At 48.8% G+C, this 12,739-nt stretch overlaps 1 protein-coding gene across 4 annotated transcripts in view; it reads left to right on the top strand.

The window, feature by feature from the left end:
- LOC140428420 (collagen alpha-1(XIV) chain-like) overlaps window positions 1-12,739 on the top strand; it is a 295,003-nt gene that overhangs the window by 168,530 nt on the left and 113,734 nt on the right. For all 4 annotated transcript variants that reach the window (XM_072514848.1, XM_072514846.1, XM_072514847.1 and 1 more), the window contains exon 25: window positions 119-175. In XM_072514848.1, coding sequence (XP_072370949.1) covers window positions 119-175 — 57 coding nt within the window. The remainder of the gene's footprint in view (window positions 1-118; window positions 176-12,739) is intronic.

Below are 12,739 nucleotides of genomic sequence, written 5' to 3'. Positions count from 1 at the left end.
AATTAAGTAAACTGAATTCTTTAGTAGAATTAGCGAACACAAGGATAATTTGCATAAAATATACTTGTCTCGTAATTATTTAAAAAATAAGGAATGATTTTTGTTTTCTTGCTGTTAGTGCCACTTCCGACAAGGTCTGCATTTGTTTCGAGTGCCGTTCCTGCTGCCTTCAAAGGTAGGATTTTTGTTGATTCAAAGTGTAGGGATGGGCAATAAATGTTGGCCTAGCCAGCGATGCCCACCTATGAGTGAATTTTTAAACATTGTATTTATGCATCAGAGTTATGTGAAGCTGCTGTCTTTACATCCACCTGTGCAGAAGCTGGAGATATTAATCCTGTAGGTTTAATGGCTTTCGGAGCTTGCCATTCTTGACACTTGTACTTCCCCATGATCTTGTTACGGGGTTTTGCACTGGTAATGTAAATCAGAAAGTCATAAAGCACATCACCTTTTGCAGGTCATCTAGGACCTATGTGAATAGGACAAGCAACTGTAGCTCCTTAAACAATTAGACTCAAGAATAGTTCATGATTAAGTTAAAGTCTGAACTAGGAAGTGGAAGTTGGAGTATTGAATTCTTTGTGTTATCAGGTATAGGAAGTGAAATAAGCGGGAAACAACCTCTTTGGCCTCAAGAAAGTGTTGAGTTCATTCTTACAAGTTTTGATTGTTGTTGGAGACTTTAAAAAGGTCACATTTAAAAAAATTCCTTTCTGTGTGTTATTTTTTTCTCTCTCTCTCTATCAAAGGTGTCATTGAATTCACCCTCTCTAATTTACACTTTCTTCTCAGTCCTGGCATGTTAATTTCACAATCTTTCAATCTGATTGGTTAATGAGTTTTACAATTGATTACCGTATTCACTGAGCTCCCACATACTCTGTTTCTCTTGCCTGGACATCGTTAGCTCGCACTTCCAGCAATTTACCACCCAAAAAATATCTAAAATTCTAAACTACTGTCACGTGCGAGTGAGCACAGAAATCGGATAAAGCAAATGAATGCGTGGCTGGAGGGATAGTGCAGGAAGGACGGCTTTAGATTTCTGATGCATTGGACCAATTCTGGGATATTTGGGGCCTGTACAAGAAGGATGGGTTACACCTTAGCAAGGCTGGGACCAGTATCTTTGCAGAGAGATTCACTAGTGCTGTTGAGGGGGGATTAAACTAGCTTAGCCGGGAGATAGGAACCCGAGAGAGAATTCAGATAAGAGAGAAATAAAGCTGGTAATGGGAAGAAGAAAATAAGAAACAAAATTGGTAACAGCAGAATAAAAGACTGGTGTCATATTGGGTTAAAATACAGGAAATTGTTAAAAAGGCTAAATTAAAGGTAGTCTATCTGAACACATGCGGCACTCACAATGAGGTAGATGAATTGAAGGCACAAATAGAAGTAAATGGATATGTTCTAATTGCCAATACGGAAATGTTGATGCAGGGTGAACAAGAGCAGGAACTGAGTATTCAAGGGTACTTGAGATTTAGGAAGGATAGGCAAGAAGGAAAAGGATGTGGGGTTGCACTGCTAATAAAGAATGCGACCAGTACATAAATGAGAGAGGTGATATAGTAATCACAACGAACTTTAATTTGCATAAAGACTTGGATAAACCTAATTGGCACTAATGCTGTGGGTGGCACGGTAGCGCAGTGGTTAGCACTGCTGCCTCACAGCTCCAGGGACCCTGTTCAAATCCGGCCTCAGATGACTGTGTGGAGCTTGCACTTATCCCCGTGTCTGCGTGGGTTTTCTCCGGGTGCTCCGGTTTCCTCCCACAGTCCAACGATGTGCGGGTTAGGTGGATTGGCCATGCTAAATTGCCCTTAGTGTCCAAAAGGTTAGGTGGGGTTACTGAGTTACAGGGTGAAGGCGTGGGCTTAAGTAGGGTGCTCTTTCCAAGAGCCAGTGCAGACTCGATGGGCCGTATGGCCTCCTTCTGCACTGTAAATTCTATGATTCTATGAATACAAATTCCTGGAGTGTATACAAATGGTTTTCTAGAACCATACGTTAAGAAATCAACTGAAGTATGGACTATTTTAGATCCGCTATTATGCAATTTGAAAGGGCCGATTAATACTCTCTTTGTAAAGGAGCCTTTAGGGAAGAGCCATATTATGATAGAATTATACATCCAAAACTAGGGTCTTAAATCTGAACAAAGGAAATTATGAAAGTATGGGGGCAAATTGGCTGTAATCGATTGAGAAACTACAATAAAAGGTATGAAAGTAGATAGACAATGGCACTTAAATGATTAATACATGGTTTACAGCATATATACATTCATTTGAGGCGCAAAAACCCAACAGGCAGCAAAGTGATCCAACCGTGGCTAACAAAAGAAGTTAATGATTGTATTAAATCACGGTGGCCTGGCCCGCGATCGGGGTCCACCGATCCGCGGGCGAGCCTGTGCTTTGGGGGCACTCTTTTTCTTCCGCCTTCGCCATGGTCTTCACTATGGCAGAGGCGGAAGAGACCCCCTCCCCTGCGCATGCGCGGAACCACGTCGCCCGGCGAAGACCTTTCGGCGCTGACTGGCGTGGCGCCAAAGGCCTTTCCCGCCAGCCGGCGGGGCGGAAATCACTCCGGCGCGGGCCTAGCCCCTCAAGGTGAGGGCTTGGCCCCTAAAGGTGCGGAGACTTCCGCACCTTTGGGGCGGCCCGACGCCGGAGTGGTTCCCGCCACTCCATCACGCCAGGTAGAATCCCGCCCCTGATAACTGGATACTTTGAAAATAATTGTAGTATGTAACTGGCAGAGTAGGAAAGGGGGAACCAGTGTATGTAGCATACTTGGCTTTTCAGAAGGATTTTGATAAAATCCCATGAAGGAGGTTAGTAAACAAATTTAGATCACCCATGAGGGCGTTTTTGACCCCCCCCCCCCCAACCACACACACCCACCACACGCGGGCAGTGCACCCCCAGGCCCCATCCTCAGCTTGGGTAAAATGCCAGCCTGGCACCTTGGCACACAGGATTCAGATCGCAACATCTCATGAGATTGTGAGGCGTTCCGAGCCGGATAGATCCCGGAAGATCTCCCGGTATATACCGGCCGCACGGTGCTGTCTTTCAGGCACAACGCAACTGGTAGATCGCGCCTGATACATTTACTGGGCCGGATCCTCCATTATGGCAGCGGGCTAATGGGATTTCCCATTGTGGCCACCCATGCCGTCGGGAAACCCGCGGGCGTGCTGTCGGAGGAGCGGAGGATCCCACTGACAGAGAATTCCACTGACTATTTGAACCCACGACTGCATGTAATAATTTCCTCACATACTTAATGGCCTTCATCTTGCACTCAAATTCACCTTTGATGTGGAGCAGTTTAATGTGTTCCCTTTCCTTGACATAGTAGTTGAGAAATTAGTCAGTGGGTTCTCGAATACTGTCTACTGCAAGCTTACCTTCATTGGTCAGTATGTGTATTGGGATCCCTAAGTTCCATGTGCTGTAAGATTGGCCTTATTGTCATTTGCCTCATTCTAGAACCAGGGGACACAATCTCAAAATAAGTGGCAGGCCACGTAAGATTGAGATGAGGGGGAATATCTTCACCCGGAAGGTGGTGAATATTTGGAATTCTCCACCTCCCGGAGGGCTGTGGAGGTTCAGTCATTGAGTATGTTCAAAACTGAGTCTGATAGATTTCTCGATTGAAATGACATCAAGCGATATGTGGACTTGCGAGTAAATGACATCGAGGTAGAAGATCAGCCATGGTTTGGTTGAATGGTGAAGCATGCTCGAGGGGATGAATGACCCACTCCTGCTCCTATTTCCGATGTAGCAATGGCAAATCTGCTAACAGCAAACACCACTAGTTGCCAGCCACAGCAAATTATAGTCCATCATTTGGAAACAAAAATTAATTTATGGTTAAACCTGTAAAAAATAAAATGGTTACATCATTGACGGTTTGTATTGGGGCAGGTCATTCTCCTTTTAAAGGAGGAAACATTTGATCAGTTTATTCACGTTAAATTGTTGTCTATGTTTTCTACAGTCTGCAAGAAAACTAATTGCCCAATTCCCTTATTTCCTTGTTTGCTGTTCTGCAGAAGCTGATGTGGTGATAAAGACCTTTTCATGTAATTTTGACTTTGCAACAGTGGGGCACAATGTTCAACATGTCACTTGGATATTAATCTATACTTTGCACATCAGTTGCTGTTGTAGAAACTGTCCATTTCCAGGGCATCAAGTTGAAAATTTAGCATTAAAGCTGTGTTCAAAGGTGATTTTCATTCTCTGAACCACAAGATGGCGGTGTTGCTCTTTACACACACATCTGATGAAGTTATTTTCAAATAATCACACCTCTTTAACCTGGGGTTACCCCATCTCTGGATCTGTAAAGATTTAATCACCTGCTAATGCTCACATTCCAAGCATTGTCTGGCATCTTTGAATCTGTCTATATATCTGTTTCTGGAACATACCTCTTCATTCACCTGAGGAAGGAGCAGCGCTCCGAAAGCTAGTGACATCGAAACAAACCTGTTGGACTTTAACCTGGTGTTGTAAGACTTCTTACTGTGCTCACCCCAGTCCAACGCCGGCATCTCCACTTCAAATAATAGTTATGTATTTGTAGTCAATCAACAAATCGTTTAAATTTGATCACTCAATCAAAATGAATCACTTTGAAAATTAAGGAGCTAGTTTTTTTTATTTGTTATGGGGATGTGGGCATCGCTGGCTGGGTCAGCATATATTGCCAACCCCTAATTGCCCTTGATGTGAGTGGTTTGCTCGGCCATTTCAGAGGGCATGTAAGAATCAACCAAATTGCTGTGGGTCTGGAGTTACGTGTAGGCCGGACCAGGTAAGGACGGCGGATTATTGAACCAGATGAGTTTTTACAACAATCAACAATAGCTTTGTGGTCACCATTGGACTTTTAATTCCATCTGAGAGATGACATTATTTATGGGACCTTTTTCCTGCTCTGATGCGCTACACTTGTTTATCCTGATGACTGATTGCCTATTCACCAGACCTTGTTGTTCTGCCACTCGGTGTCAGATAAACACGAAAACCAATCAGGAAGCAATTCAGTCCATTTAATTTTTCAATCCAGAAAGACCTACAATTCCCCCAATTCATAGAATTACTACAGTGCAGAAGGAGGCCATTCGGCCCATTGAATCTGGACCGACCCTTCGATAGACCACTCTACCTATGCCAGATTCCCCACTCTATTCCTGCACCTCACCCGAATGGACAGTTTAGCATGGCCAATTCACCTAACCTGCACATCTTTGGAGCACCCGGAGGAAACCCACGCAGACCCGGGGAGAATGTGCAAACTCCACACAGTCACCCAAGATCGGAATCAAACCCGGATCCCTGGCGCTGTGGGACAGCAGTGCTAACCACTGTGCCATCATGCCGCCCCTTAAATTGTTATCCAAACTTCTTAAACAATTCTAGGGTTTTTGTTGCCTCTACATCATCACCCAGAGACAATTTCCTTTATGTGATTCAGTCCCAAATTAGCGTTTGAATAATTTGCTGTTGTCTCCCTTTGTTCCCCCCCTATACATCAGTTGAAGTAATATTCTGTATCCACCATTTCTACCAAATTTGGTATGATTATACTTGAACAAGATCATTTTTCATTTTCCACCATTTAAGTTTGAAGCACCCAAGTTTCCACAATCTTTCTTGATGCCAATCTCCATTAAGGATCTGCCTTGTGGTTGTTCGTCCACTGACTGCAGTGCTTGATTGTTTCCTGGGTGCCTGATCACCAGACCATCCACACCGTCCAATTAAATCATTTACCAGAGCATCATACAGGTTGAGATTCTGCCGGGAGTTAACCACCGCGCTGCGCCTGGCATGGGTCAGGGAATGGAGGGTGAATAGCGGGAAATGCCAAAATAGAGATTTGTTCTGGACACAAACCAGTTTGCAATTCACCCAGCCCGCTCCCAATGGCAAGTTCCGTGAGGCCTTCAATCAAGCTATCTTAAAATATTGCGGAGCCCCATAACAGAGGCAACCACCGATACAATGGGCGCGATTCTCTGCTCCCACGATTAAGTGCCCACGCCGTCGTGAACGCTGTCGAGGTTCACGACGGCGCGAAACAGCCCCGATCTCGACCGATTCAGGGCCCAAAAATGGGCTAGGATCGGGGCCGCGAGAAACTCGGGTGGCGTGTCGCAAAAGCAGCGTCAGCAGCGCGCGCCGGGCATTGGCGCCGCGTAAAAGCGGCGCTGCTTAAATGACGCGGGTTGGCCGGCGATAGCCGGCGCCAACCCGCGCATGCGTGGTTGCCGTCCTCCCCGAGGCCGCCCCGCAAGAAGATGTCGGATGGATCTTGTGTGGTGCGGAGGAAAGGAGGTCCTTCTTCAGAGAGGCCGGCCCGCCGATCGGTGGGCACCGATCACGGGCCAGACCCCCTTTGAGTCCTACCCCGGTGAAAGAACCCCCCTCGCCCCCCCCCCCCCCCCCCACAGGCTGCCCCCCCAGCGTTCCCGCGCTGTTCCCGCCAGCAGCGACCAGGTGTGGATGGCGCCGGCGGGAAGCCGTCGTTTTGGGCAGGCCGCTCGGCCCATCCGGGCCGGAGATTAGCGGGTGTAGCGGAGAATCGCCATTTTGGTGTCCCGGGCGATTCACCGGCCTGCACCGCGCAGAACTCGACGGGGCCGTTCATGCCGCTTGGGTGAATCACGGGAGGGCGTCGGACCAGCGTCGCGGGGAAAAATGGCGCGCCAGGGGATTCTCCCAACCGACGCGGGAGCGGTGAATCGCGCCCTCCATCTACCCAACCAACCACTTCTATCCAGAAAGTCAATTTCACCCTCTTTGACTGTGAGCATGCCAGTGGAATATTTGGATGTCTAGATTTGGTTCCGGTGAGATTGGGCCGTGTGCGAGGGCCAGCACGGCTGAGGCTCCTGGACAGAGAAAGTCACTGATACATGGGGCAAGTCACGTATTGATGGACAGATGATTTCTATGACAAAGGTCTGGATGCGATAATATATTTTCAGGTTTATCCTCTGGTTCTGTTGAGGAACCTGCGAGGGGTGCTACTGTGTGTTCGACTTCTTTTGTGAAAATGAGCTGATATAGTTTTGTATCGGTACCAATATGGAACAGTGACGTTTCCTTGTTCAATTGTCAGTGTGACATGTGGAATGTTATGTAGTTGATTTCAAATCTTTGTTACTGTTGACCGTTTAATAAACAAATTATTCTCAACTCTCAAGTACCTCTTCGAGGGCACACATGCCATATCTCAAAGGATGATTAGTGCGTAGCATGTCAAGGAAACTTTGGTGCCTAAACACTGCTTGAACTTCAGGAGCACACCACCATAGGGATGGCAGCCACCAATAAAACACAAAAAAACAGGGCTTCAGCATTGTGGATTTCTCATTACCAAAGGGTAAGTGTGTGGATCAGAGGAGGGCACCTGAGCACGGCCTCCCTAATGTGCCCGGTAGAAGTCTGGGATCTCGGGGCTCCTGATGGGGCTGGGGTGAGTGTGCAGAGCGAGGTTTTCCAACACACTGGCTCGGTGGATGCCACTCTGCCAGAAGCAGGAACGTGTAAGGGTGGGAGGCTTGGGGGATTTGAGGGTCCCGGGATGGAAGCCCTAATTGATTGTTGGTCTCCTCCAAATTCTTACAGAAATAACAATGTTTGCTAGTTTGGGTCCCCGGAGGCTGCCTTTGCTGTGCTTGTGGCAGTCAAGGCGGGCAGATGGCAGTGTAGGGGGTGCAGCACACCCTGAAGACCCAGTCGCCTATTAGGCTGAACAGGGACGCAGAAGGGGAGGCCAGCGATGGCCCAAGGTGTACAGGCTTCTTGGTCGTTCAATGTGCTGACGGACACCATGTGCCGCAGAAGACTGCATCTCAGCAGCAAGACAGTGTGGCACCAGTACCGTGGACTTGGCACCCGTGGAGGAGGAGGACATCTGTTCCCGGTGGCCATGAAGGTCACCGCAGCCATCAACTCTTGTACCATCGGGTCATTCAAGGGCTCGGGCAAGTACCTGTGTGGCCTTTCACAATCTAAAGCCCAAAGGTGCATCCAGTAAGATGCTCTGTATGCTCGGGCATCCAACTATGCCACCTTCCAGCATGACCAGGCCCACCAAGATGCCCGGGCTGCAGGATTTGCTGCCATCAGCGGGATGCCCCAGGTCCAGGGGGCGATCGCCATGCAAGCACCAGGGCATCAGGGAATGCTCTAATTAACAGGAAGGGGTTCCACTCCCTGAATGTTCAGATTGTGTGCGACCACGGCCTCCGTATCATACATGTGCATACCCGCTACCCAGGGTCCATGCCTGACAGCTTCACTCTCGGACACTCAGGAGATCCCTGGTATCTACGAGGAGAACCTCACAATGGCGGGTTGTGTATTGGGGTAGAAGGAATACCTGCTGAGGTCATGGCTGTGACGCCGGTGCAGAGACCTGAGACTGAGGAGGAGACCCAATGGAAGGAGGCCAGGCGGCACGTGGAACAATGGTTAGCACTGCTGCCTCATGACGCCAGGGACCTGGGTTCGATTCTGACCTCAGGCGACTATCTGTCTGTCTTTATGTTCTCCCCGTGTCTGCGTGGGTTTCCTCTGGGTGCTCCAGTTTCCTCCCACAGTCCAAAGATGTGCAGGTTAGGTAGATTGGCCATTCTAAATTGCCCCTTAGTATCTAAAGGTTAGGTGGGGATTAGGCTGGGGTGCTCTTTCGGGGGGTCAGTGAATACTCAAAGGGCTGTGTAGCCTCCTGCACTGTAGGGATACTAGGAGCAATGCATAGGACTCCTGAAAATGCGGTTCCAATGCCTGGACCATTCTAGTGGTGCCCGGCAATACACCCCCAGAGGGTCTCCTGCTTTGTGGTGGTCTGCTGTGCCCGCCACAAACTGGCACAGCAGCAAGACGACATGTTGGAGGGGAGGAGGAGGGACAAGCAGCCTCATCGAAGGAGGAGGAGGCAGACCAGGAGGGTTTGGTGGACATGCCCAAAGAAGAGCCTGAGGATTGAGGACAGGTGGCGGCAAGGGTCTGACATGCCCAGAGGACAAGGGAGGCCCTCAACGTTTCCAGATTCTCATAGGGCAAGGCTGTGCATGTCAACTCAATTCCCATCAAACCCCTGCACCCTGTTTCCCTCCTTCCCCCCCCCCCCCAACCCTCCCCCCCCACCAATCCAACCCCGCACCCATTTCCCTCCTTCCCTCCCAATATGGGTGTCATGGTAGCACAGTGGGTAGCACTGTTGCTTCTCAGAGCCAGGGAGCCAGGTTCGATTCCGCTTGGGTGACTACCTGTGCAGAGTCTGCACATTCTCTCCCGTGTCTGTGTGGATTTCCTCCGGGTGCTCCGGTTTTCTCCCACAAGTCCCGAAATATGTACTTGTTAGGTGAATTGTATATTCTGAATTCTCCCTCAGTGTATCCCAGCAGGCGCTGGAGTGTGGGGACTAGGGGCCTTTCACAGTAACTTCGTTGCAGTGTTATTGTAAGCCTACTTGTGACAATAATAATAAAGATTAAAATTAAGATACCCCCTAACCCATTTCCCTCCTTCCTCCTCCTCCCAGTCCCTCCCAATCCCCCCTTCCCGATCCCATTTCCCTCCTTCTTCTCCTCCCCCCCCCCCCCCCCCCCCCACCATTTCCCACCCACGCATCACACCACCCCCTCCTCCCCGCCCCGACCACCCTGCTTCACCCTCCCAGGGTCTGTGTAACACCACTTGAGGGGTGATGGGCTTGTCTCGGCACTGCCAGTGGGTCACTGTACATGGCAGGACAGTGATCATCACTCACTGTGAGGAAAGCTCTGGTGCTCCTCAGTTTCTGCAAATGTCAGACTGCTGTCTTTCTGCTGACAGCGCGCTTACACCCATCTTCTGAACAGGCTCTGCATCGGGGGTTTTTGATCCTGGACCACTGTGCCCTGGGGGCTGGGGTGGGGGTGCGGGGGTGGGGGGCAACAGGAGATGGGGGTGCAGGCAGGCCCTCTGTGAGGTTTAACGAGCCAGAGGCTTCAAGTGTATCAGGTGTTACATGTTTTAACAGTGACTATTTTACATTTCCCCCTAGCTACACCCAGTGCCCACTCAGTGCTCCTCACACTTCTTGATCATTCATGGTCTAGTGGTATGTCTAGGTGTGTCCCCAGGATGCATATTAGAGGTGGAGGCAGCTGCTTTTTGTGTCCTATGGCCTTTGATGCCCTTGCTGGACGTCCTCTGGAGGGCCTGGAACCGGAGGGCCCCGGCCGACTTACCGGTGTCACAGGCATTGCCGTACCCCCCTGTTCTGCCTGCCGCCCTTGAGATGTGCCAATGTCAGGAGGGGGTGGGGGGGAGGGGGGGTGGGTTGTTCGGAAGAACTGAAGACTGCGGTCGATTCCTTGGTGGCATCCGTGAGTGCATCAGCAACTGTGAGGTGTTCACCAGATTGTGCTCCAGAAGCCTGTCCCCTAATGTCGTCCACCGAGGTGTGTATCTCTGCGTTGGTGCAAGGTGGAGGTCAAAGCTGTGACACCTCGAAGCTGCTCTCCTTGAAGCTCACTTCCGACATGATCTCTTGGATGGAAGGGGGAGGAATGACTCCGGATGGCCCAGCCTCATCCGATGGAAATGCTGCGAGATAATGAACATGTGATCAGTGAGAGGGAAGGATCTTTTTATCGACTAGAACAACTCACTTGAGACAGGTCATCTGGGTGAAGGGGCAGTGGATCCTCACCTCTGTGGCGCAGACCAACCTCACTGTCGGTGATTTCTCTCTGCTCAGACAACTCCGCAATATCCAGGGCTCATTCTTCATTGGGGTTGAGGAGTCGGATCTCTGGCATCCCGCCCCCTGTTTTGGTGGGTGACGGGGGTGCTGAGATACAAGCTCGAAGATCAGATGTGGTGAGGCGGCGAGGTGCCAGCCAGTGGACTGCTGGGGAGGGGTTATGGGAATTTGAGGGGTGGCAGGCGGAACTGATGCCAGGCGAGAGGTGGTAACTTACCCTTGCAGCTCAGTGGAGGTTGTTGGTTTTTGTCCGATATTGGACGCTGGTCCTCCTTGCCATGCTGCTCGAACTCACAGCTGCTGCCACTGCCTGCCAAGTGACATTGCTGACCCCCGCAGGGGAACAGGCTGGCCCGCCTCTCATCCACAGCGTCGAGAAGCCTGGCCAGGTTGGCATCGCCAAAGTGGGGAGCAGGTCTGCACGCTGCCATGCTTGTGTGTTGACTGGGAGTGAGTGGTGAGGAATGCTTAAAAGCAGCTCCTTCTTCTTAGTGGCGAGAATCAGAGGCACTAGTCTGGTGAATAAGATGGCGAGGTAGCCAGATAATCTCTTGGAGGTTCATATTTGGCACTAAGTGCCGTTGAATACGGGTCGCGATCTCGCCAATGCAGCCGTCGAGAAACGCCCTACCAAAAGTCCCTAAAATGGCACTTTGAAAATTTTCCATTAAATAGCACCCTGTATTTTTTCTCTGTACATTTTGTTAGGTTTCGGGTTTTTCCATTCCCTTTCATTCTATTTTCTTCGGTAAGTCGTAATGAAGTCTTTATTAGCTCGAAGAACTATGTACACAATGTTATAAAGGGTTCAAGCTAGGAGCTGCCTCTACGTCTGCTTGTACACAACGTTCTGTCCAACAGAAGACTGACCCCCTAGGTGTGGGCAATGTGATTTGGCAGTACTGTGCTCAGTCCCACGTTAACTCTATTATTTTACAGCCAGACATTTATTTTACAATTTTTTAGTCTGAGTATGTTTTATTATCCAATCTGAAGATTTACCTTGAATCCCCACAGCTTTGAACTTAATTAATAGCCTTTTATGTGTTCAATGTTTTTTGGAATTCAAGGCACATCACATTGTTTTTCTTTTTTGTTTCAAGACATGTGGGTGTCACTGGCAAGGGCAGCATGTTTTGCCCATCCCTAACTCCTTTGAACTGAATGACTTGCCCCTCTATTTCGTAGAGGCAGCTAAGAGTCAACCAGCCACATTGCTGTGAGTCTGGAGTCACAAATTCACCAGACCGGGTAAGGATGGTGGATTTCCCTTCCTATTAGTGAACCAGATGGATTTTTATAACAATCGGCAATGGTTTCACAGTCATCATTTGACTTTTCATTCCAGATTTTCATTGGATTCCAATTTCACAATCTGCCGTGGTGGGATACGAACCCATGTCCCCAGAACATTCCCTTGAGTTGCTGGATTATAGTGACAATGCCACCGCCTCCCTGGGCTTTCCCTGGTCTACTTGGGATGTTATAGGTTTAAATAAGTCAGAATTTTCCTTGTTGAATCCATATTAGATGATGTTATTGTCGAGATAACCCTCATGCTTACTTCCATAGCTCGTTCAATTAATTTTCATAGGTTAAAATAAGGCTACTTTTCTAACTCTTTTGAAAATAAGCAGAATATCTGCCTGCTTCCAAACCATTGGTATCTCCTCCATGTTCAATTCTCTCATAGTGACCTTCAGTGCTTCAGAAATCTTCTGCCTTATCTGCCTTAATACTCTGAGATAAATGCCATCCATCCTTGCAGTGTTGTTTGTTTTGAGCTCTTTTAGCCTTTTGAGGATTTCCATCTCATTTGTATCAAAGCCATTAATTCTACTTGGATTATCGCTCTTGCAGCAGTTGTACTGAGATCTTTGGAAACAGACGCGATGTGCCGTATCATGTTAAGCTTCCCCATTGCCGTCAACCAAAC

The sequence above is a fragment of the Scyliorhinus torazame genome, chromosome 8, assembly GCF_047496885.1.
Source record: "Scyliorhinus torazame isolate Kashiwa2021f chromosome 8, sScyTor2.1, whole genome shotgun sequence".
NCBI lineage: Eukaryota > Metazoa > Chordata > Chondrichthyes > Carcharhiniformes > Scyliorhinidae > Scyliorhinus > Scyliorhinus torazame.
Note: the sequence above shows the minus strand (reverse complement) of the source record. Positions and strands in the feature narration are given on the sequence as shown.